This window comes from Salminus brasiliensis, chromosome 8, assembly GCF_030463535.1.
Source record: "Salminus brasiliensis chromosome 8, fSalBra1.hap2, whole genome shotgun sequence".
Classification (NCBI taxonomy): Eukaryota; Metazoa; Chordata; class Actinopteri; order Characiformes; family Bryconidae; genus Salminus; species Salminus brasiliensis.
Genome location: NC_132885.1, coordinates 1,265,339 through 1,292,838, shown reverse-complemented (window position 1 = coordinate 1,292,838; position 27,500 = coordinate 1,265,339). Strand labels below are relative to the sequence as shown.

Here is a 27,500-nt window from a genome sequence, read left to right as displayed (position 1 = left end):
CTACTGCTACTACTACCACTTTTACTTTTACTACTGCTACTACTACTACTACTATTACTACTACTACTCTTATTACTGCTGCTACTACTACTACTACTACTACTACTACTACTACTAATAATAATAATAATAATAATAATAATACTGCCACTACTGCTTCAACTTCTGTTACCAGATTACATTGAGAATTACCACCAATAATGCGGAGCCTTTAGTAAATACTCAGTCACGGTAAGGCCTCAAAGTGTTTTACATTAGCCAATGTCCCTCTGATCAGAATCCGACACAAGGTTTCCAGCTATGACATCTGACTTGACAAACTGTGACCAGTTAATGTTGCTGTAAATACTGAGAACATAGAAGAGTGCAGTGTGGTGTTCCTCAAGGCTCTATTTTAGGGTCCTTATTGTTTTTCCTTTATTTACAGCCCCTATGACACATAATTATCGGATAAATATGGTAATTATGCTGATGATCCACAGTTATGTGTCAGCGCAGCCAGGGTCAGTGACACATAATCAAAGATTGTGTAAAACTCAAAACCATGAATCATGGAGATTGTCCTAAATGTGAACAGAGCAACAGTATTTCTGCTCATGTTTTGATTAATTCTAGTTTTGAATGCAGCAGAGCTCTTAAGAAAAAAAAAGAAGTCTGGGCAAATGATTCTGGTCTCATTCAGGCTACTCTGGCTCTCTATTAAGCTCTGCACTGACTGCAAGGCCGTGCTTATGAAAACTCTTGCAAACTCCAAGGATCACTCATAAATCAACTGGTTAAAGATCACTTTCTTATAGAGCTCCTAAACTCTGGAGGGGCTTTCCAGAGAACTTATTGGGAATGCAATTCAGATGTGTTTGAAATCCATTAGCATGTAAATAAATAACTGACATGAAATGTTTTATATAGATAAAACATTCTCGGTCACTTTTTAAAATAAAGGCTCTTGACATGTTTGCCTTGCATGCTGCTAAATTGCTGATGCATTATCAGCACATTGTGCTGTGTGTTGTGTTGCGATACAGGGGGAATGAAATGCATACATGAATAAAGTGAGATTAGCAGCCGGAGTGGAAGGACCCGGGGGGCGGAATTCACTTGAACTCTCTCTCGGCTGGAGAGCGCCAGTGGTGGTTGGGTGGGTCGAGTCTAGTGTTCGTGTATTAACATGTTTATCAGTGTAAGCTTTCTTTAGTCTCTAAAACTATTACTGTTATCATTCAGAGGTTTTCAGACACACGTCCAGGTGAAGTTTGACTGGTGACTGATGTCGCCTTCCATAAGTATTGGATGTTTACACCAGAGTCACTGTTTATATAGCACCTTTCTCAATGCCCTACACTGGATTACTACAAACAAAATAGAGGTAGGGGCGTAGATGGGCTACTACTACTACGACTACTACTATTATTACTACTGCTACTAATACTGCTACTACTATTACTATTACTACTATTACTACTACTGCTACTACTACTACTACTACTACTACTACTACTGCTACTATTACTACTACTACTGCTACTACTACTATTACTACTATTACTACTACTACTACTGCTACTACTACTACTGCTACTATTACTACTACTATTACTACTACTATTACTACTACTACTACTACTATTATTACTACTACTACTATTACTACTACTAGTACTGCTACTATTATTATTACTGCTACTACTATTATTATTATTATTATTATTACTACTACTGCTACTACTACTACTGCTACTACTACTATTACTACTACTACTACTGCTACTACTACTACTACTATTACTACTGCTGCTACTACTGCTACTACTACTATTACTACTACTGCTGCTGCTGCTACTACTACTATTACTGCTACTACTACTGCTACTATTATTATTACTATTATTATTACTACTGCTGCTACTGCTACTGCTACTACTACTACTGCTGCTACTACTGCTACTACTACTATTACTGCTACTACTGCTACTACTACTATTACTACTACTGCTGCTGCTGCTACTACTATTACTACTACTACTACTGCTACTGCTACTACTGCTACTGCTGCTACTACTACTATTACTGCTACTACTACTACTGCTGCTACTGCTACTACTACTGCTACTATTACTACTGCTGCTACTACTACTACTGCTGCTACTTAATGCTACTACTACCCACCAATAATCGTGTGGGAGGTAGGGCTACAACCGCTACTACCACCCAATTATAATTTAGGGGGTATTATACGGAAGGGGGTAAGGCTAAGGGCAGAGGGTGGGGCTGTTACCACTACCAGCCAAAATATCAGTGTATACTCTTACTCTGAGAGAGCAGAGAAGTGTTGAGTGGAAGGAACATAAATGACAGAGTCAAACTTGTGTGAATGAGTTTACATGTCAAACAAGGCCAGATGCTTCACTACTCATTTCTCGAGCTACAAGTCCATTGTTAATATTCATCTGAAGCTGGAGTATTTGGGCTCTTTAGCATCGAGACAGGCCCAGACAAACAAACAACATATGCTAGCTCTCATCCCCATGTTTAATTATTCAGCCGTCTGTCTGTGGGGCTGTATTCAGGCCGGCCTTTGTGTTCTGACGCCTGAGCACTTATAGGGTGCAGTGTGTACGTGTCGGTGGAGGGCTGATGATAGAAAGCCAGTGACGGGTGTTAAGTTGAGAATGTGCAATAACAGTAATACACCGTGAACCATATATGGGCATGTGGAGATGCCATAAAGGTGTGTGTTATTGTGTATAGGCACGCCATGATGTGAGAACACACACAGCCTTCAGGTACAACACTGATGTTTACTAAACACATTTGACTCTGGCATAAAACGTCACCCTAACATATTGCTCCATCTGTCGCCATGCATATGTGCAGTGCACAAGAACTTACGTGTGTATATATATATATATATATATATATATATATATATATATATATATATATATATATATATATAGCGACTGTGAGTCAGTACGAGCAGCTTGCTTGTGATTCACACATCCTTTAAACTAGATACAGGTTATATTAAGAATATTTTGCACAGTGGAAGCGCAAACACCTACACTGATAGATTTCTGCTAATTGGCCACTTAATTAGAAACACCATAATTTGTGCTTCCACTCACTGGCCACTTTATTAGAAACCCTACCTTGAGCTTTCACTCACTCGACACTTTATTAGAAACCCTACCTTGTTCTTCCACTCTCTGGCCACTTTATTAGAAACCCTACCTTGTGCTTCCACTCACTGGCCACTTTATTAGAAACACCTACCTTGAGCTTCCACTCTCTGGCCACTTTATTAGAAACCCTACCTTGTGCTTCCACTCACTGGCCACTTTATTAGAAACACCTACCTTGAGCTTCCACTCACTGGCCACTTTATTAGAAACACCTACCTTGTGCTTCCACTCACTGGCCACTTTATTAGAACTAACTTGGTATGAGAGAGGAGTTTCTGATAAAGTGGCCAGTGGGTCTAGATGAGTGTGAGTGTTGTCTTTGGAATTGCTTTATCTTCAGTTCTACAGTTCTTGGTTTGCAGGCTTCAAATCCTAATCAGCAGTACATGCACCCCTTCATGTGGTCAATTAATTTTTCAATAAAGTGGCTGACAGACGAACTCTTTAATCATATTTAATGAGAGATTACAGAATTAGTTGTATCAATGGATTCATCAGGAATTGTCCGTTAATATTGACCAGATTTCCTTAAAATTGGAACATATATATATATTTTGTATTTGGATGTTTTTCATCTTACTCCTAATAAAGAGAGATATTATAGAAGAACCACTTTTGCTTCTATGAAGAATCATTTTTGCTGTGGGTTAAAAGAACATCGTATGGAGGTGCTTTAAACTTCAGGGTGTGTTTTTCTGTGGGGCTCTTGAAGGGTTCATTAGTAAAGGACGTGGTTCTTTAGGAATCTGTAGCAGCCAATGGTCTGTCGACTCCTGACATTACCAGCGCTTTTGTTGATCGCATTTAAAGACGTATTTGAACACCCCAAAGATGCATTGTGATTGGATTATGATCGGATCACTCAAACCACATTTGAAGGTGATCAGAGACGGATCTCGTCCACATTTAATACAAATGTAAACAGAATGTATTTACTGTGATCGGATTCAATCAGACACTCAGAAACATTATTATTATATTTACTGGGAATCTTCTGGGGCTTCTCTTGCTCTCTTTACCTCCCTCGCTGTGTGTGTTTGTGTGAAAATTAATGGAAACTGTCATGGCGGGTTAGGCCAGACACAGAGGGATGAACACTCGCAGTGATGGACTCAATGCAAGTAATTTATTAACAAAACGAGACAAACAAAAGGGGGCAAGTGGGACGAAAGATGCAGCAGCTAAAGGGCATAAACGTGAACACAGTGATCAACACAACCAGAACATGGCCAACAAGAGGGTGAAAACACACAGACCTGAGACCGGGGGTTAAGCCGGGGAACCAGCTACTTGGCAAGAGCGGCTAGGCCAACCCAACCTGGAACTGCTGCGTGGCAGAGGGGCGCCTAGCTGACTCTCAGCAGATAGTGAGCGACCCTCGCTGAATACTTGAACCGCCGGGTTGGCCTGCTCGCAAACGAGGGAGTCGAGCCGAAGCTGGCCTAAACACACTGTGGTCAGAGACGGGAACCTCTCGGGCTACCTCAAGGTTCCTTAGCCATTTATCCATTTAATTCTCGGCGCCAAACTGAGCATCAGAGCCTCTTCCTCAGTACCCCCAGCCTCAGGTGAAATGCATCAACTAAACCTGAATCAAAACACATGAACCTGAATCAAGGCACTGAACCTGAATCAAGGCACTGAACCGAACATAAATGAACACAAATGAACAAGAACAGAGTCCATGAATCAAAACCAGAACGGAAACACAACAGAAGTCTTCCTGTGGGCCTGTGGGCCGCGGCTCGGAATCGTCCCGGGGGAGGGCGTGATACCGAGGGGCTGACAGAAATTAAGTTGTGTTGTGTTTTATTACACAGGAACTAAAATCCGATCTCGTCTGGTCACTCTGGGAACGCAATTTAGTGACGAATGTAAAGAGAATGCAGTCAGTGCAGATCTGGATACTATCCCAATAAAAATGCATGTTAATTCATCCATTTAAATGGCTTAAATTGCTGTTTTTATGTGCAGCATTCATCCCTTCAGACGGTTATGACAGTAAGTACTGTATACTTCTATGGTATCAATAATTACTATAATAGTAAATAGTGTATTGTTTAGTTTCCAAGATGGAGAATCTATCAATGGTTCTTAAAGAATCTTAAAACCAAAAGTATTCAGCTTTTAGTACAAACCATTACACCTCTTCTTTGCAGTATATAGGCCCTGTACTATATAGAACCATATGCTGTAGAGAACCATTTCTGAGTGATGGGTGATGATCTTTAAAAGCAGCTGGTCCAGAACACTGGTGTGAATTAAACCCCTTCAGTTAAAACCTCATTTTTCTGCTCATCACTTCCATTCACCTGGTGGGTGAGAAGACAACAGCCCAATAAACAAGCAGAGCTGGGTGTTCCACCATCTCCAAAGGGCAATCAAATGGGCATCCTGATCTGTGTGGATATACGGCTTATCTAGAAAATGAAAAGGTCAAGGTTCTGCTGGATTAGGGCCCGAATTAGGCCGGACTGCCTGAATCATTCCAATATAGCACCAGTGGGAGGGTAATAAAGTGCTGTACTGTGTGATCAGATGCGATTCAGCTTGAATGTTTGGACATCAGGGCTTGATTACCTCGGCCTGTCACTCAAAGTCACCAGAAGTGATGGAAAGTTCGCGGTTATTAGCAGCTTTATTCAAATTAAGCTGTAATTTGATCTGAATTATCTTCGACTCGTAGTTCGTAGTTCACTAAAAGCAGAGGAGCTACTGTGTGAAAGTGCAGATTGGGAACTTTCAGACCATCCTACACCAGAATCTGTCAGTAGAGGAGGAGGGATTTTAATAAGATCTGAGTTTGGTGAGAAGTCAGTGTCTTTTTGGCCTGTTTTGTCATTAAAACTGACTCAGACCTGTCCAGATAGACTGGAAAGTATAAAAGAACGACACTGATCCGATCAGCCATAACATTAAAACCACCTACCTATGTGGTACAATTAAGAGTCATTTGCAGTTTCCTGTAAATAATATTATTGCTTTTTTACTTCTATTATTTATATTGTGTATATAGTGTAATTTATCTACATTTTTGTAACTGAGTGTCTTGCTATCCCTTTCTGCTGTGACACTGAGAATTTCCCCACTGTGGGACTAATAAAGGATTGTCTTATCTTACCTAATATTGTGAAGTTTTCCCTTGTGCTTTCAATGGCTCTTTATAGCAGTGACTTTTGGAACTGTCCTCAGGGACCACATCTTTGGTGTATTAGCTTATTTTTCATATTGGGCCAAAAACCCCACCTTGAACCAGTGGTTTTACCATGTATATGTAGAACCATGACAACTTAAAGAACCCATTGGGTGCTGAAATAGTATTTGAATTGTGTATATATAACCTGTTGTATATACTTTACACCACATAATAGAACCTTTTTTCACACTATATATAGAACCCTTTTTTACTAAGAAAGAACCATTTGAAGGATTCAACTGTCCTTTCCCTGGTAAACATGTTCTTCTCTATGATGGGAAACTGCTGTATACATGGTTCATTAGGACTAGATGGAGCCTTCCATACTGTATTACAATCATTTTTATAAGAACCACATAGAACTGAAAGAGCCTTTTTTTGAATGTTTAACAGTTTTTGGACTATGATGGAAAACAGGATGCATTTAAAACTGGTTCTGTACAGTACCAGAAAGGGTTCTGCTATAATTACAAGCTTAATGACCTTTACTTTGTCTAGTTTCCAAGATGGAGAGCCTTTGGTACAGGCTCAAAAAGAAAGCTTATGTTTAACTGATAAAGAGGCTGTTAAATATTTGGAGATTCTTCAACCCCTTAAACCCTTAAACTCGGTATTTAGGTCCAGACTTCATTACTATGTTAATTTACATTATTGTCATAGGCCCTAAAATAGAGCCCTGTGGTACTCCAAAAAACAAAAAGGCATTACAATGGCTTTCAAATATAATATAATATCGATTGAAATGGTTCCTAAAGATTATTAGAACCAAAGATATTCTGTTTTTAGTACAAACCATTAAACCTCCTCTTGGCATTATATAGGCCCTTTAATTTTAACCTTACTATAAGGAATTCATTTGCTAAGAGTAGAGACATCCTGAAGGCCTTGCAGTGTGTTGCGATGCTATGTGTGACAGGACAAGGTGTTCTGATGTTGGGCTGATGTTCTTCTTGCTCATTGTTGAAGAATGCAAATGGAATATAAATATAAACCATTACATAACTCAATGGAAACAGCTGTATAATTATGCAGCTGGATTTAAATAATTATGTTAATGTAACTGGAATGCGGCACAGAGTGACAGTAATAACTGAAGTTCTAAGGGCTCAGAGACTCTCCGTGTTCCTTCTTCAACACCGAGTCTGACTACTGCCTGAGACTCCAGTGACAAACCTAGCAGGGCTAGTGTGATCTAAGTGACGCGTTGCTATGAATAATTCTCACGCTTCACCAAACCGACAAGCACTGGCAGCATCAGCTACAGCTTCATAAGGAGCTCAGATCCTCGTCTTCTGGAGCTTTCCAGCACAGCTGACTGAACTCAGTCAATTATTTAGTAATTAGACATCAGTCATCAATACCCCCCCCCACCACCACCATCACCTACGACACACACCTGGATGGAGTTAGCTGATTCAGGATGAATTAAAAGATGGATGGACCAACAGAAGATAATCACATGAGTTCCTGCTATAGACGAATTTAGCAATTAACTTCTCGCCACGCAGAATAAATTAAACGCGCCGTGTTCCCGCAATGGGTTATGAATAATGCAGCGAGATACATATAGAACACTTCCCTGAACTGCAAATGAAATATTGATGTGAATTAAATAGCTGTAGTTTATTTATTTGATTTAGTTTCTTCCGCAATAAAAGAAGTATGAACATCTCATCCATAACTCATTCTCCTTAAACAGCTGGCAGAGCGTCGGAACGGCAAAGCGAACAGGCTCTCGAGCTGGAGCAAGTGCAAACATACAGAGCAATTCAACATAAATATTCTCAACATCTGCCCACTTCTCAGAGGACATTAGGCTTAACCAACAGTACAGCTCTGAGGAAACATCTGCCAGTGCTTCTCTGCCTCCTACCGACAATAACGAGCGAGTCAAGTCACATCACATTACCATCAACAGAAGCCCAGAGAATCAGCAGGGCAGGAAAAGCACCTGTCCACTAACCACAATGCTTAGATGTTTGATTTCCTGCGGAGATGCCCAACCCTAATCTACCTACTGGATCTAAATCTCCAGAGTAGTGGATCTCCAGCAAACCTGAAAACCCCAGACTGAATGTATAGCATTCTAAAGTTATGCAATATATATATATATATATATTATTTTAAAACATATATAACTACACTCCTTGATTCATAACATCAGTGGAACCCAGTAATGATTCATCTACATGCAGTTTTCCACCAATCTGAAGAACCCTTTAAGCAGTTAAACAAGCTTCCAAGCATCCAAACGGTTTGTTGAGTTCTCAAAGTTCTATATAAAACCATTGCCATGCTGAAGAACCCTTGAAGAATCCTTTTTTTAAGAGTGTGCAACAGCTACAGCAGCAGCCCCCAGTCTGATTTCCTTCAGCAGGGTGCCTCACCGTAATCTACCTACTGGATCTAAATCTCCAGGGTGGTGGATCTCCAGGATCTCCAGCAAACCTGAGAACCCCAGACTGAATGTATAGCATTCTAAAGTTACGCAATATATATTATATTTTAAAACACCCACATATATATACAGAAACTACACTCCTTGATTCATAACTTGAGTGGAGCCCAGTAATGATTCATCTACATAAGGTTTTCCACCAGTCTGAAGAACCTTTAAGCAGTTAAACAAGCTTCCAAGCATCCAAACGGTTTGTTGAGTTCTCACAGTTCTATATAAAACCATTGCCGTCCTAAAGAACCCTTGAAGAACCCTTTTTTAAGAGTGTGCATCAACACAGTCATTGCAGAAAGTAAGTAAACAGAAAGACACTGATGCTTAACCAACAGTACAGAGCAAAGGAACCATCTGCCACTGCTTCGGGGCTTTTTACCAACAATAACGAATAGTAGGACCTCCTCCCATCACCGTCAGAAACACAGCACCACCTGTACACCAGCATCATCAGGGCCTTACATTAACAACCACAGCAGCAGCCCCCAGTCTGATTTCCTTCAGCAGGGGTGCCTAACCTTAATCTACCTGCAGGATCTAAAGCTCCGGGGAGGTGGCTCTCCAGGACCAGCAACAAATGTCAAAATTCTTAGAGGTTTCTAAGTAGAAACGCTGGCCCACAAATAACACGAGGCTCGCCACAACAGCTGGTGCAGTAGTTACATCAAAATAGCTAATGTTGCTAACTATATACACTACAAAAGTTTCTGGACACCTCTTTTAATGAATGCATTCAGCTACTTTAAGCTGCACCCATTGCTGACACAGATGTGCAAATGCGCACACACACAGCTTGTCTAGTCCCTCTAGAGAAGAAGTACTGCCAACAGAATAGGACTCTCTGAAGCAGATCAACATCATGACCCTATTGGCACCAGCATTGAGCTGTGGAGCAGTGGAACTGTGTTCTCTGGAATGATGGATTTTGCTTTTAGGATGAAGTAGGAAGGGGATTATCCAACATCCTGACCTCAATTACACTGTATGCAATCAATTCCTCACAGCAATGTTCATCTACAATCTAGTAGAAAGTCTTCTTCTCTGGACAGTAGAGACAGTTACTCCAACAAAAGCAGGATCAGCTCTTTTTAATACCCTTGATTTCAGAGAAAACACTGAATGAGCAGGTGTCCCAATACTTTTGTCCATACAGTCAAGCAAGAAATGAGCATCGCCAGCCAGCATTACACAGATAACGTTAGGCTAATTGATATCTACTAGCTTTAATTCACTGTTAGCCACATGTTGGAGCTGTTATTGTAAAGAGAGGCGGAATGAGCGAGAGGGAACACGTCCTGGTGATGACTGCACTCTAGAGGCCTGGTGGAACAGGTTGGTGTGTGTGCTGCTCTCAGTTTAATTGCTGAATCACCTCAGTGTAAATCAGCAGGCAGCTGGGTCCGGGACAGCATACCTGGCCACTGAGACGCCATATGGGACAAGAGTGTTGATGGGTCCAGGGGGAGTAAAGTGCCAAAGAAAGATTCATTTGGAGATCACAGGTTAGAACATAGTCCATATAATGCAGTGTTCCTCAGTCCAGTCCAGCTTCATTTGCACTGCATTTCCTTCCAACAAATGTAGGTCCCGAAGTGCAGCACCAGCTTAGAGGACTGAGCTTTTCAGACGTTACTAAAACTTGATAACAGATACTGAACATGATAAACTCATACTGGATAACAGATATACTCGTACTGGAAGGTAGACTGATAACTTGAACTCATACTGGATGATAGATACTGAACATGATAAACTCATACTGGATAACAGATATACTCGTACTGGAAGGTAGACTGATAACTTGAACTCATACTGGATGATAGATACTGAACATGATAAACTCATACTGGATGATGGATACTGAACATGATAAACTCATACTGGATAACAGATATACTCGTACTGGAAGGTAGACTGATAACTTGAACTCATACTGGATGATAGATACTGAACATGATAAACTCATACTGGATAACAGATATACTCGTACTGGAAGGTAGACTGATAACTTGAACTCATACTGGATGATAGATACTGAACATGATAAACTCATACTGGATGATGGATACTGAACATGATAAACTCATACTGGATAACAGATATACTCGTACTGGAAGGTAGACTGATAACTTGAACTCATACTGGATGATAGATACTGAACATGATAAACTCATACTGGATAACAGATATACTCGTACTGGAAGGTAGACTGATAACTTGAACTCATACTGGATGATAGATACTGAACATGATAAACTCATACTGGATGATGGATACTGAACATGATAAACTCATACTGGATAACAGATATACTCGTACTGGAAGGTAGACAGATAACTTAAGGAACTCATACTGGATTTTCGAGACAGAATATATTGAACTCATACTGGATTGTGAATGTAGAACATGGTATAGCACATACTGGATGGTGGATATAGAACATGAACTTATACAGAAAGGTAGATATGGAACATCTTGATATAGATACTGAACATGATAAACTCATACTAGATAACAGATATACTCATACTGAAAGGTAGACAGATAACTTGAACTCATACTGGATGATAGATACTAAACATGATAAACTCATACTGGATAAAAGATACTGAAATGATAAACTCATACTGGATAACAGATATACTCGTACTGAAAGGTAGACAGATAACTTGAACTCATACTGGATGATAGATACTAAACATGATAAACTCATACTGGATAAAAGATACTGAAATGATAAACTCATACTGGATAACAGATATAATCATACTGGAAGGTAGACAGATAACTTGAGGAACTCATACTGGATTGTCAAGACAGAATATATTGAACTCATACTGGATTGTCGAGACAGAATATATTGAACTCATACTGGATTGTGAATGTAGAACATGGTAGAGCACATATTGGATGGCAGCCCTAGAACATGGTGACCTCATACTGGATGGTAAATATATAACATGAACTTATACAGGATGATAGATATAGAACATAATGAATTCATACTGGGTGATAGCTATAGAAGAACTATGATTATTATATCATGTTTATAAATATGTTGCAGACCTGAGCAGTACGGCAGTTTAGATGGGTTGGTGACTTTTATCAATAATTTATAAATAGTTCTGATCAGAGGAGGACGGGTCGGGTCCTCATTGTGAGTCTTGGTTCCTCCCAAGGTTTCTTCCTCCAGCTCTGAGGGAGGTTCTCCTGCACTGTGGTCTTTGGCTGCTTACTGCGGGTCTTAGATTTTCATGTCTTCTTATGTTGTTGATTTCTTGTCTTTTACTGGTTGTGTAAAGCTGCTTTGTGACAACAACAGTTTAAAAATTATACAAATAAATTTGATACTGGATGGTAGATATAGAACATGGTGAACTAATACTGGAAAGTGGATATAGAAAACATGGTGAACTAATACTGGAAAGTGGATATAGAAAACATGGTGAAAATCATACTGGATGGTGGATTTAGAACATGGTGAACTAATACTGGAAAGTGGATATAGAACATGGTGAAACCCATACTGGATGATAGATATACAACATGGTAAACTCATACTGGATGAAAGATATACAACATGGTGAACTCATACTGGATGATAGATATACAACATGGTGAACTCATACTGGATGATAGATATACAACATGGTAAACTCATACTGGATGAAAGATATACAACATGGTGAACTCATACTGGATGATAGATATACAACATGGTAAACTCATACTGGATGAAAGATATACAACATGGTGAACTCATACTGGATGATAGATATACAACATGGTAAACTCATACTGGATGATAGATAAAGAACATGGTGAACACATACTGGATGATAGATATAGAACATGGCGAAGTCATACTGGATGGTGGATATAGAACATGGCGAAGTCATACTGGATGGTGGATATAGAACATAGTAAACTCATACTGGATGATAGATATAGAACATGGCGAAGTCATACTGGATGGTGGATATAGACTGTGATGAACTCATACTGGATGGTGAATGTTCTCAGTAGTGGCACTGTCACATGCTTGGAACCTGTCCTGTTCTAATGGCCCGCTGTTGGGACGATGGAGCGACACTCAGATTGGAGCATGCTGTCATTAATCTCCCATCTGGATGGTGTTTTGTTTTGCCAGTAAAAAAATCTCTTTACAGGGAAATGGTCCTTATTTTTCAGAGTTAGCACAGACTTAATAAGCCACTGGAAGTTCTGATAACATTAATATCCAATATAAAGTTCTAATAACATTAATATCCAGAATGAAGCTAGAATAGCATTAATATCCAGTATGAAGCTCTAATAACATTAATATCCAGTATGGAACAATGCCTAGATTAATAGATGAAGTGGTCATATATATTAATATCGCACCTGCTGTGGTGTATTTTTCTTATTTTACGGCCAAGAACTGAAGTGTAGTGTGTTTATAATTTCCTCTTCAGTTTTATAGGTGTATACAGTTGTATTTTATAGTTTATACCTCAGCTTTCTCTGCTGTTCAGCTCCGCTGTTCATCTACTGAAAGAGTCACACCTGCAGAAAGTGATTATTATTGTTATGAATGGAGGAGAAATTAATGTTGAATGGAATATTGTATATTGAGCATGACTCTAGTGCCAGATTTCAATGTCTACAGCAAAAAGAGCTATGTGTGTGTGTGTGTGTGTGTGTGTGTGTGTGTGTGTGTGTGTGTGTTCAATGCCTATCAGAGGAAGTGGGCGAGGAGAGCCTGTTGTAACAGTTAGCTGTTATTCTCTCCACTCTCGAGTCGTTCTAACGGCTCTACACACACCCCCTCTGGAGTGTCGACTGAAGGAGCTCAACACACACACACACACACACACACACACACACACACACACAAGCTGAGAAAGACAGATCCTACAGTGAGGGCTGGGGTGTGTTCTGTGTAACTGTGTGCTTTGGCTTTAGTTCTGGAATAAGAATTCAAAGCAATCACATGACCGACACAAGCCCCACCCACTCACGTGTTCCTGTGAAGCTAGTGTTGCTAGTAGTTCGATTCTTTGTCATTTTTTACTCGTCCATTAAGGTCAAAAGGGCATCTGTCATGATTGGCACCGTAGGAGAGGAAATCTTCTGAGGTGGCAGTGGAGGGTCTGCGGTTAGAGCTCCAGGCTATTGATGACAGGGTTGTGGGTTCGATTCCCGGGGCTCGGCAAGGTGCCGCTGCTGGGCCCTTGAGCAAGACCCTTCACCCTCTCTGCTCCCCGGGCGCTGGAGTTGGCTGCCCACCGCTCTGGGTGTGTGTGTGTACTCATTGCCCTTAGTTCACTTGTGTGTGTGTGTGTGTGTGTGTGCACATTTCTCTGTGACAGCTGACAAATACGTGCACCTTTACCCTTTTACCTTATCAGTGCAGGAGTCGCTGCACAGTAGAACAGTGCTCCACCACTCCAGAGTCTGTGACAGGGGTCAGATTTGCCTTACTAGTATTTCTACCAGTATGACCAGCTTGACCAAACTAGTCAACCATTATGACCAACAGGAAGTCCATCAAACTCAATGCTATAAACCAGTTTACCCAGTACCAGTATAGGCTGTGTGCTTTGGCTGGATGGTCCTGAAGTCTTTAGGTGGTATTGTTGAGAGTCATGAAGTGGAAATGTGCTGCAACAAATTAAAACACATCTGTGTGTAGAGATTAACACAGCCGCTTGTGTGTGTGTGTAATGATGCTCACATTACCCGTCCGACACACTACAGCACACACACGCACACACACACTGCGGCAGCAGGGCCTCCAAAATGATGCGTGAGATGACTATTATCACAGTAATGACTCCTTTATGAGTTTATGGTCACGTGGCATTAAAACACAGTGAACGCAACGGCTCCTCTCATTCACATCATCCTCCTCTGAGCTGTGAAGCCATTCAGCAGTGCTCCGTACTGAGCTGAGGACCCTCCTTTCAGGGGGACGGAACCTGTTTGCCTGTTTTGCTCCCTCAGCACAAAGTGGTCACATGTTCTTGAGGAACATGTTAATCTAAATGAAACTTTTAAAATCGATGCTGGAGTTAATGAGCTTTAATGCGATCAATGGGAGGAGATGCAGCGTTCCTGCTGGTGGTAGTGGTGGTGGAAGCTGCTCAGAGAAACGAGAACATGTGTAATTAAAACTCTGCTGGGGTTGGATTCGTTTATCAGTCGAGCCAAATTTATTTGTATAACTTTTTACAACTGTTGTCGTCACAAAGCAGCTTTACATAATTAGTAATTAGTAAAAGAAAAAAGAAATAACATTAGAAGACATGAAGGATCAAAGACCCCCAGTGAGCCCCAACACCGACAGTGGCAAGGAGAACCTCCCTCAGAGCTGGAGATAAAAACCTTGGGAGGAACCAAGACTCTCAAGGGAGACCCGACCCGTCCTCCTCTGATCAGAACTGATTATAAATTATTGATTTAAATAAGTTAACAAACCATCTATACTGTTGAACTGCTCTGATCATAATCATAATATAATAATCATGGTGTAGAATAACTTAATATAGTCCTGGCAGTGATGGTCAGAGGGATGATGGTGATATTAATAGTGCAGATAGTTAAGAGTCCATTTATATTTGAACATGGTCATTATTAAACAGGTAGCAGAGGTAGGCAGGTGGGCCGCTGGTCTGATATGGGTGGTGGTGGGAACGGGGCCTGCTGGTCAGACTGGTATGTGGCAGCTGGTCTGATGTAGGTAGAGGGGACCTCAGCGGGCTGGGTGACCATTTACTGGGAGAAGGTAAAGAGAGAGGAGGGTTGTCTTTCCACAGCCAAACATGTCCAGCAGAACCATTAAACAGAGAACCAATCAGAATCTCCCTTCTGGATTCCTGATTCAATTGAAGATCCTTTTAAAATATCTGTTTCAGACGTTCAGGTGTGGTCAAACTGCGGCAGAACCAATCACAGTCTCACTGCAGATGGAGGTGTGGTCAGTCTCAGTGGCAGAACCAGTTGTGATCTACATTATATCTCCAGGGTCATCTGAAGGTCAGGTTGGTCAGGTCTATGGGGGAACCAATCAAATTCTCCTCTTCAGCTGGGAGCTTTTAGAGCTTCAGACGTCTGCTTTCATTCACCACCACTGTAGAACAGTTCTGACTGGGTAAGCTTATCTAGAACCGAGCGTTTCACAAGCGTTCAGTCCATGCTGGCACAAATGCTACCTTCAGCATAAAAAACCTTTGGACCAACGTTCAGTCTGTGCTGCCGAGGAAGACTCTGATGAAGCTGAAGCTGATTGCTGGAGCTGTTCTTTCTCAGTTAACTAAGAGAAGGAACCAGTGAAAGCAGCGTTCCTCTCATTTTCACACTGTAATAAATCTCACAAACTTTCCGAACAAACACAGAGTTTAATACTAAAGCCTGATTTATCCCCTAAACTGTATAATGGACCCGGGCTGGATGGAGGGTCAGCTTGAATAGCCGCAGTAATTGCTTCAGGATGGTCCGACACTGCAGCCGGTTTCACCTCTAAAAGGCTTTTTGAAAGAGGTAGAGTGTGTGGAGTGAGTCTGTAGCTGCATTTCCTCCTTTATTATCTTCAGCTCAGTCTCTTCTGGTGTTTACTGTGTGCTACCGGTCAGCTAATGAAGCCAGCGGTGTTCTGTTGCCCTGCTATCAGCCACAGTAGGCAGCTGTGAACGGTAAAGAAGAAGAATGGAAGGAAAACTATAGTAGAGTAGACTTCACTCTCATATTTTAATTGAACGGAACAGTAATAGAATGGAAACTAGAATTTGCTTAATTTAACTCAATTTAACTTAGCTTCATTTTGGATATTAATGTTATTAGAGCTTCCCACTAATATCCAGTATGAAGCTCTAATATCATTAATATCCAGTATGAAGCTCTAATAACATTGGATATTAATGTTATTAGAACTTCATACTGGATATTAATGTTATTAGAGCTTCATACTGGATATTAATGTTATTAGAGCTTCATACTGGATATTAATGTTATTAGAGCTTCATACTGGATATTAATGTTATTAGAGCTTCAGTCTGGATATTAATGTTAGAGATTACTTCTCTATAAGCATCATTGTAATGCTGCTGTTTAAGAAGCTGTTTAATGAGTAAATGTGTAAAAGCTTTTCATTGCACCTTTTGCTGACACAGATGTCTAAAATGTCCTGCAGAGACGTACTGCCAATAGAATAAGACTCTCTGGTGCAGATCAATATGAAGCAATTGGCTCCATGCTGCCTAATGGCAGGCGTGGGCTAGAAGGGTATAAAGCCCCCCAGCATTGAGGAGCTGTGGAGCAGTGGAAGAACTGTGTTCTCTGGAATGATGGTGGTGGAGCTCCATCCAGTACTTTGGGGATGAGTTGGGGATGGTGAGGTGGGGTGGTGATCATTATCGTCCAACCATCCAACATCCTGACAGGATGAACTCTTTTTAATACCCTTGAGAAACCATGAATGAGCAGGTGTCCCAATACTTTTGTTCTTATTACTGATTTGAAGATGTCATTTTTTCCAGTGAAGTTTGTAATGGTTAAATGTTCTCTCTCTCGTTCTCTCTCTCTCTCTCTCTCTCTCTCTCTCTCTCTCTCTCTCTCTCTCTGTGTGTGTGTGTGTGTGTGTGTGTGTGTGTGTGTGTGTGTGTGTGTGTGTGTGTAGGTCAGTGGGGTCGGTGTATGGGAGAAGAGTGTGGTTCCGGTGGGATTCAGACTCGGACAGTGTGGTGTGTTCACTCTGAGGGCTGGAACACACACCACTCCAACTGCAGACACATGGACCGGCCCGAGAGCCAGAGGCCCTGCTTTAAAGTGTGCGAGTGGCACCAGGACCTGTTTGAGTGGGACGTTTCAGAGTGGGGGCCGTGCTCTTTGGCCCCTCTACCATCCAACGAGCTGCTGAGGTATGTAATATGTCTGGAGCTGCCTGTTGTTCTTCCTGAGCAACACGTCTGTTTATTTCTGGCCTGCCTCTGCGAGCTGCTGTCTAGGTGTCTGTAGATCTCTCCTCACCTGTTCCCATCATTTCTTCAACACTTCGAATTCCTTTTGTACGTCACTGCTTTCAGAACAAAGGCTCGCGTCTCAGTGTTATAATATACCCATCAGCCAGTGAGTGTTATCCTCCTTTCTTTGCGTATTTGCCCTAAAATTACACCATTTATTAGAAACAGATATAGAAATTCTTAATAGTTAATATTGTTACATTAATTTACATTTTTTGTTGTTGTTTGTTTTGTGTATGACTTACAAGCAGATAAGTTGTTCTCCCAACTGCATACATGCGTAACACTAAATCAGCAAATCAGAAATCCAGAATTTAAAATCATTAGAATATTTAGTTTAGTTTGAATAAATTACTAAACAGTACCTAAAATATATATATATATTATCATTATTTTTTTTTTTACAATTGACTTTACAATAGACACAAATTCATTAACATTCACATCCATTTTCATTGGCCATTACTGATGACAGACACCTGTACAAATACCACAGAGTTACAGCAGTGTACTGAGACGGCAGTGTTGGCTCAGCACAGAGCTATTAATGATAGGGCTGTGGGTTCGACTCCTAATGTGTGTGTGTGTGTGTGTGTGTGTGTGTGTGTGTGTGTGTGTGTTCACTGCACGGATGGATTAAAGGCCAAATTCCAAGTTAGTGTCCAACATTAATGGTGAAGATGGTTGTCTTGTCTGAGAAATGTCTTGTTTATGAATAGGACTTAAGATCTTGGGCTTTACAATATCGGAAAAACTGATTTTTTCTGATATATTAATTGTGATTTTTTTTTTAAATAAAGTAATTTTCACCAGATTTGGCCAAAAGTGACCAAAATCAGACGTCATGATATGAATAATATGCTCAGTGTGTTCAATATTGGGATGAAATAAATAATACTGGGCAGATATGTCATGGAGAATGAGAAAGGTATGAATTTTCCTTTTGTATCAAGTGCATTTAATTTAATTTGCCTTACGTGACACTGCCACACAGTCTTCATGGTATAGTGTAATCACCTGGCCCGCTGCACTTTACTGTCACAGAGAGTATTTAATAAAGAGAGGCTCGGGCGTTGAACCCCCCCATTCTAAAATATACATGTAAAGACCAGGAATCTTATTCTACAGGTGTGTGACAGCCCAGCATGGCGTCCAGAGACGCAAGATCCGGTGCGTCCGAACGGCTAACGGGACGTCCGTCACCGAGAGGATCTGTGAGTTTTTCTCTCCGCGGCCGGCCCTGGAGCAGGCCTGTCTGATCCCCTGCCCCCTGGACTGCGTGGTGTCTGATTTCTCCTCCTGGTCAGGCTGCAGCAGGACTTGCGGAGTTGGACTTCAGCACAGGACACGGCAAGTGCTGGCCGCTCCCATGTACGGAGGTTCTGGATGCCCGAATTTGACGCAAACGCGACCCTGCGGTCAGCAGCTGCCCTGTCTGGACGCGGGAGAACATCGCTACAGCCTGAAGGTCGGCCCGTGGAGCGAGTGCAGGCTCCCGCAACATAAAGACCTTTGGCTGAACGGCCGGACTACGCTGGACTTCAGGGCGGGAGATACTGAGAAAAACACAGTTAAGAGGCACGTCAAGGACAACCAGAGTCATCACCACCAGCATCACCACCCACACCATCAGCACCACCACTCGCCCAAGACGCTGGATATAGAGATCGGCTATCGGACGCGGCAGGTTCGCTGCATGGCCAGTGACGGGAAGAACGCCATGCTAAGGTAAGCAGCAAGGCTGTAACTGTAGACAAATAAGTGTGGGTCTGTACTGATGTTATATTTGTCGGCCTTGTTGTTCAGCTGAGGTCAAGGATAGACCTCACTATCGCTCTTGTGGCTGAATGCAATCAAATCCTCACAGCAATGCCCCTCCAAAATCTAGTAGAAAGTCTTTTTCCCTGGACAGTAGAGACAGTTACTCCAGCAAAAGCAGGATCAGCTCTTTTAATACCCTTGAAGAAACAATAAATGAGCAGGTGTCCCAATACTTTTGTCCATTTATAATAACGGGGACAGTTAAAGGAAAATAAACACTAAACGTTTGAGAGTGTTGTGAATGAGATGTTTCCATCCATTCCATATGTTGGCACTAGGAGGTTGCAGGCTCGATCCTTGGTGATGCCACAGCCATCTGTCAGTGACCTGGAGACCCAGAGAGCATAACTATCCCCCCTAGCATGAGCTCAGGAGGAGATGAGGAGATGGTCTCTGGGGTTTGAGGAGAGAGGGGTTTTGTGATGTGTGTATTATAGAGGACATTACTTTTCTAAGAGGATTATTGACCTTTTTCTGCTGCAGAAATCAGTCGAGCAGCAGAAATCCTATTTAACGGCCCCTTTTTTAAAGACGACAGTTACATCCTAGCAGTGATTTGCTGTGAAGCCGATGGGACCTGCATTTAGAGAACACCTTAAAGTTTTGCTTGCAGTTTGTCGGAGGCTTGATGAGCAGCAAGGGAGAGTTTCATTTCCACAGCTGTTCAGAGTTTGGCTTCAGCGTTCGATCCTTACTTGTCTCTTGGTACTAGAACAATTGTGTGAGTCTCTTAAATATCACTGAGCTTTTGTAGTTGTGCAAATACACTGTACACATACTACTGAACCTCTAACCCCTTTTTAGGAGTGTTGAGACTAGTTTAGTTCCCTTAAACCCTAAAATTCCCATCATCCAGTGTCATATTTCAGCATATGGAGTCCTCTTATTCCCCTTTATTAGGAACACCTGCCTTCTACTTCCACTTACTGGCCACTTTATTAGAAACACCTACCTTGTGCTTCCACTCGCTGGCCACTTTATTAGAAACCCCTACCTTGTGCTTCCACTCGCTGGCCACTTTATTAGAAACCCCTACCTTGTGCTTTCACTCACTGGCCACTTTATTAGAAACCCCTACCTTACAGCTCCGCCACACAGGTGTACAGTCAAAGCCCAAGGCTCAGGTGCATCCGCACAGTGACCTTGATTAGGGTCATCAACTGACCATTGGCAAAGATCTAGAGGACAGCAGACGGAGCTGCAACAGAGGGGTTTCTGATAAAGTGGCCAGTGAGTGTACATACTGTTCTTTCTGGCTTTGAGCTCATCAGTTCAGGCAGGGTCATCGAGGGCATGCTGGTAGACCAGTACCGACCAGCATGAGATCAGAATCCAGGCCCTCTGCTCTCCGGCTGTTTTTAGCAGGACTGGATCGGATCTCTCTTGATCTGTGGGATTCAAAGCGCAGTCACCGGTTCGGCGTCTCCTGCTTTGTTCTCGCTGCTTTATTCTCCCTCTCAGAGATGTCGTCTGCATGCGGCTCTGCCCACTCGCGCTGTCAGTATGGATTTCTCGCAAATTAAGGATAATGAAAGCTGCAGGCGTTGAAGGCGTTGCGCATTTCTGTAAAGACGCTTCCTCTGCAAACCATTGATTCGTCAACACCAGCTCAAACATCATGCTCTACCCCGTCATTTCCAGTCATGGGCCGCGGGTCATTAGGCATGCACGCATTAGGGCCATGTGAATGACCTGGCATTGTCGTGGAGTTGTTAACACACAGATAGAGGGCACATTAGAGCGCGGTGTCCGCCTGGTGCTCTGTGACGTGGGCGTGATTGAGCGTAATTGACTCGAGAACTAAGCCGGATTCCTCTCTGAAGAAAATGCTTTTTGATGTTGTGTGAAAGGGAAATGTAGAATAGCCTGATCATGAGGGATCATCCCGTCTTAATCCCGGTGCCAGCTTTACGCACAGACTTTTCCACGTCTAACAAATACAAACACGCCGTCCCATCCGCAATCCACACCTATCACAGAGCCTTTCATCATTTCAAAGCCTGTGGAGCGCCTCACGGGCACGGGCGAGGTGTTTTTGATGCACATTTCGCTATTGAAGGGGGTTCACTGGGGTTGTTGGAGTTTATTCAAATGTAAATACACTTTCCTCAAAGATAAACACTGGGTATATTCACTTGCTGGCCACTTTATCAGAAACCCCTACTCTTAATGAATACATTTAGCTACTTTAAGCTGCACCCATTGCTGACACAGACGAGCAGCAGGCCCTGTAGAGAAGAACCAATAAACACCATCAACCAATCGGCACCATGCTGTCTAATAATACCAGGCGTGGGCTAGAGGGGTATAAAGAAGCCCCCCAGCATTGAGGAGCTGTGGAGCAGTGGAATAACTGTGTTCACTTTTGGATGGAGATAATGAGGTGGGGTGGTGATCATAATCATCATGCATCAAATGCAATCAAATCCTCACAGCCATGTTCCTCCAAAATCTAGCAGAAAACCCTCTTTCCTGGACAGTAGAGAGAATTACTCCAACAAAAGCAGGATCAACTCATGAACCACAATGAATGAACAGGTGTCCCAATACTTTTGTCCAAATAATAATGTAATCCCTGCCCCAGAAGCCAGATCTTTCTCAGTTTCCTGCTGGTCCATGATTGGCAGTGTGTGTTTTCCTGTAAGTGTTTCAGCAGTTTGGGGGTGTCGTGTTGGGGGTGTGTTCTCCACGCAGCTCCTGCTGGATGAGTTTTGACAGGCTGTCAGCAGGTCCTGCAGTGTGAGTGAACTCATGACTCTAATCCACAGTGAAACACAGCTTTTACACTGTGTAATTAACATATTCGTTTATGAATCCGGAGTGCAAGCTTAATGAAATGCAGCGATTTGAATAAGTATTTCCCACCTGAGTTCAGTTTGTGCTGTTTGTCCAATTATAGTCTAATTACCAAGTGAAATTAAACAAACATGAACGCACGCGTTTCCATATACATAAGTAATTAAACGGAGCAAATTTCACAGATGAAACTCTAATTATGCATTGTGTTACGTCTTCTGTTTGGACTGAACTGATCCGGTACTGCTGCAGATTGTTGCTTCTCATCATTTTTTTAGAGGTTTGTGAGAAATATAGGTCAAGTAGGTGATAACTGCAGTTTTACTGCTGTTTCTCAGTGGAAACATCGGCATTAATGACTTTTCTATAACGAGGCTGAAGAGCGTAATGACTCTTTAATTACAGTGATGATTATGGAGTGATTTTAATTCAGGAATAATTCTGCAGTGTGTGGAACTTTCACAGACTCACAGTTACAGAGTAGCCATAATAATCCAGCATGAATTGTTTTTACAGTCTCATGATAATGATTACAGAAGGATTTTGATCCAGTATGAATTTTGCAGTGTGTACTTTTTTACAGTCTGAATACCATTGTGAAATGATTTAAACCAGCATGAATTTTGCAGTGTGTATTTGTTTTTTTACAATTTGATGCCAATGATTACCGAAGGATTTTGGTCCAGTACGATTTTTGCAGTGTGTCTAGCTTTTACAGTCTGACAGTACCAGGTGTGGAGTTGATATAATCCAGTATGAATTAGTGTGTTTAGCTTTTACAGTCTGACAGTCCTATTTCCATAGTCATTTTAATCCAGTATGAATCTGCAGAGCCTGTTTTTACAGCCTGACATTAACCGTTGTGGAACTATTTTAAACCAGCATGAATTTTGCAGTGTGTATTTGTTTTTTCACAATTTGAAGCCAATTATTACGGAAGGATTTTGGTCCAGTATGAATTTTGCAGTGTGTGCACTTTTTACAGCCTAAGAGTAGCAGTTGTGGAATGATTCTAAACCAGCATGAATTATAAAGTGTGTATCTGTACAGTCAGATGATAATGATTACAGAAGAATTTTGGTCCAGTATGAATTAGTGTGTTTAGCTTTTACAGTCTGACAGTACTAATTCTAATCCAGTAATTTTAATCCAGTATGAATCTACAGAGCCTGTTTTTACAACCTGACAGTGACAGTGGTGGAATGACTTTAAACCGGTATGAATTTGCAGTGTGTATTTTTTACAGTTTGATAAAAATGATTGCAGAAGGGTTTTGATCCAGTATGAAATTTGTGCGTGCCGTTTTACCATCTGACAGTAATAATCCCATAGTAATTTTAATCCAGTATGAATCTGCAGTGCAGCTTTGCTTTTGCTGCTGTTTCTCAGTGGCAACATCTTCATTAACCCCTGTGTAGCCTTAACTTTCTGTACTTCCTTTGTTCTAAGGGTCAAAATGACCCAAAGACGATCTGTGACCCTGGTGTTGTAGAGCTTTAATGGAAGTATGAAGAAAAGGTGATGTTCACTGCTTCTAAAGTTTGGCTCACTTTAGAAAGTCATTCAGTTTCAAGTTGTAGTGCAGATGAGTGCAGTTTTTACAGACTAATGGTAATAATTAGAGAGGGTTTTGATCCAGTATGAATTTGCAGTGTGTGCAGTTTTTACAGACTGATGGTAATAATTCCAGGGTTTTTATTCAGTATGTATTTTGCAGTGTGTGCAGTTTTTACAGACTGATGGTAATAATTGTAGGATATTGATCCAGTATGAATTGTGTGGTGTGTGCAGTTAAGACTGATTGTAATAATTCCAGGGTTTTTATCCAGTATGAATTTGCAGTGTGTGCAGTTTTTACAGACTGATGGTAATAATTGTAGGATATTGATCCAGTATGAATTTTGTGGTGTGTGCAGTTATTAAGACTGATTGTAATAATTCCAGGGGTTTTATCCAGTATGAATTTTGCGGTGTGCAGTTTTTACAGACTGATGGTAATAATTGTAGGATTTTGATCCAGTATGAATTTTGCAGTGTGCAGTTATTAAGACTGATTGTAATAATTCCAGGGTTTTTATCCAGTATGAATTTTGCAGTGTATGTTCATTGTTTCAGTCAGATTCAGTATTGATCATGAAGGCACTTTCCAATCCAGTATGACTCTGGATTATCTTACTATACTTATCCTTCACTGTAAGAGAAGTAAAGAGAAGAGGTTTTTTAGATTTCTCAGTAGAAATTTCTTAATTAATTTGATTAAAATAAAATCAAAGAATAAGGCATAGACCAAGCTGGCTGTTTAATTACAGATCACTGACTTTTTTTTTAAAGTAGTCCAGTATTGTGATTATCCCTCACTGCTCATTAATAGTAGCATAGTAGGGCAGAAATCTTAACCACAGGCTGTGGTCTGGTTTTGCCACTTTTGCTGTGATGCTTTTATTTGCTATCATGAACGTGAAGAACAGCTCCCACTTCACATTGTCTCATCCAGAGCAGCACTGCTGTCCATTACCACCCATTCAGCCTCCGCCTTTATCCCCATTCATCACCAATACCAATAAGACATCCTCTCCCTCCTCACAGTCCGTCTCAGAGCCAGCGTATCACAGCCTCCTTTGTGTGTTTTCACTAAGATTAGTTTTGTCATTTCAAGAATCCATACATTTCTCTATGAGGTTTGTGTGAGGTGATAAAGCGTCATAATTCATTTCTATGTGGCCGTGATCCGCCTCGCTTCATCCCTCAGAATTAAACTGTTCTTTTACTGTACTCTGCTTCACTATGAGTCTCATTTAAAAAGCAGTCCAGTCGGATGATTTGAATCCAGTATGAATCTGCAGAGTGTAACTATTTATAGTCCAGCTGTATTAATTATAGAGTGAATTTGAATCCAGTATGAATCTGCAGAGTGTAACTATTTATAGTCCAGCTGTATTAATTATAGAGTGAATTTGAATCCAGTATGAATCTGCAGAGTGTAACTATTTATAGTCCAGCTGTATTAATTATAGAGTGAATTTGAATCCAGTATGAATCTGCAGAGTGTAACTATTTATAGTCCAGCTGTATTAATTATGGAGTGAATTTGAATCCAGTATGAATCTGCAGAGTGTAACTATTTATAGTCCAGCTGTATTAATTATGGAGTGAATTTGAATCCAGTATGAATCTGCAGAGTGTAGCTATTTATAGTCCAGCTGTATTAATTATGGAGTGAATTTGAATCCAGTATGAATCTGCAGAGTGTAGCTATTTATAGTCCAGCAGTACTAATTATGGAGTGAATTTGAATCCAGTATGAATTTTCAGAGTGTGTTTTTTGTAGTCTAACAAAATTATGGCGTGACTTGTATCTAGTATGGAATACAGTAATAATTTTATAAGCAATTATTGATTAATATATTTGAATTTTAAACTGGTATGAATTTGCAGTTTGTACCTACTTCCCACTGATGCGTTGTCCTGTCCTCAGTCTGTGTACGCAGGACGACAGCCCTGGGACCTTCCAGTCGTGTGTCATGCCCAGAGACTGCCAGACGTCTGGCTGGTCCTCGTGGAGTCCGTGCTCAAAGACCTGCCGAGCGTCCGACTTGTCGCCTGGTTTTCGTGTCAGGAGCCGAATCATAACGCAGCCGGCGATTGGTCGAGGGAAAGAATGTCCTGCCCTAGAAGAGAAGGAGGCCTGCAATATTATTGGGGACTTGCTTCCAAAATGTCCCAGGTATGCGTTTATACACTGTATTAAGTGAAACAATAAGCTCTGCTGTGATTGGCTGGTTTAAGGCATGGGAGCAGATGATTGAGGGAAGAGATGATAAAAGCTAGCTCACTTACCGGTAACACTCAGGAATAGTTAAAAACTCAGGAAAAAAAAATGAAAGTCTTCTTCCCTGGACAGTAGAGACGGTCAGTCCAATAAAAGCAGGATCAGCTCCTTTTAATAGCCTTGAAGAAAGAGTGAATGAGCAGGTGTCCAAATACTTTTATTTCTTTATATAATGTATGTTATGCAGTGCTTCGCAGTGCTTTAATTCAAAAGTAAAATAACAGGGTGGTAAATAGGTTGGTTAGACCTAGACCTGGTTATTTCCCACCCCAACCAAACTCACACACTGAGTATTTATACAGCAAACAACAACTTAAACACTCAGTAAATGCATTCTAGGGCTGCTTTAAGCCCTTATTAGAATTGTGACTGTTTCCAGAAAAGTGTAATGTCTGAAAATGAAAGGTGAAAAAGCTAAAACAGTGTGAAAGAGGTGGTCAATACCAAATGATTTTCAGAGCAATAATCAAGCGTTTTATAAGCCGCGGTTAAATGCATCCGAGCGTTCCTGCGCAGGAACCTGATTAATGAGATTGTGGGGTTGATAGATTACTTCAGACTGTTGTTCTATTAAAACCTGTTCTTTATTGCTTTCTGCATCATAACATTTCCACAGAGTCGATGCGTTTTCATTAGTGAGAGTTTCAGACTGGCGGAGAGAAAGCCCAGCAGATTTGTATCTTTCAGCGGTCTGCATTAGCCCCCCGCAGCAGAGTAATGAACAGAGTGCTGCACAGATGTAAAACTGCAGGTGTGTGTGTGTGTGTGTGTGTGTGTGTGTGTGTGTGTGTGTGTGTGTGTGTGTGTGTGTGTGTGTGTTCTCGTGCAGGTACGTGTGGAGAAGCACGGCGTGGGGGGAGTGCAGTGTGGCTCCTCTCCTGGGCCAGCAGGAGCGCAGGCTGGGGGACGGCAGTGCTCTGTGTGGGGGGGGCATCCAGACCAGAGAGACGTACTGCACCCAGCTTACCGAACACACCACCTCGACCAATCACAGGAGAGACGGTAAAGCTCTGAGCATTACAGCTGCTTCTGCTTCATACTGCTATGTCTGGCTGGCTGTCTGCCTGTCTCTATCTGTCTATCTTTCTATCTGTCTGTCTGTCTGTCTATCGGTCTGTCTGTCTGTCTGCCTGTCTAATTTTCTATCTGCCTGTCTATCTATCGGTCTGTCTGTCAATTTGTCGATCTGTCTGTCTGTCTGTCTGTCTGTCTATCTTTCTAT

At 41.4% G+C, this 27,500-nt stretch overlaps 1 protein-coding gene across 3 annotated transcripts in view; it reads left to right on the top strand.

The window, feature by feature from the left end:
* The window catches only part of thsd7ba (thrombospondin, type I, domain containing 7Ba), a 364,279-nt gene that overhangs the window by 159,962 nt on the left and 176,817 nt on the right, over positions 1–27,500 (top strand). For all 3 annotated transcript variants that reach the window (XM_072685348.1, XM_072685346.1, XM_072685347.1), the window contains exons 4-7: positions 17,490–17,730; positions 18,961–19,560; positions 25,925–26,173; positions 27,108–27,280. In XM_072685348.1, the coding sequence (XP_072541449.1) occupies positions 17,490–17,730; positions 18,961–19,560; positions 25,925–26,173; positions 27,108–27,280 (1,263 nt within the window). The remainder of the gene's footprint in view (positions 1–17,489; positions 17,731–18,960; positions 19,561–25,924; positions 26,174–27,107; positions 27,281–27,500) is intronic.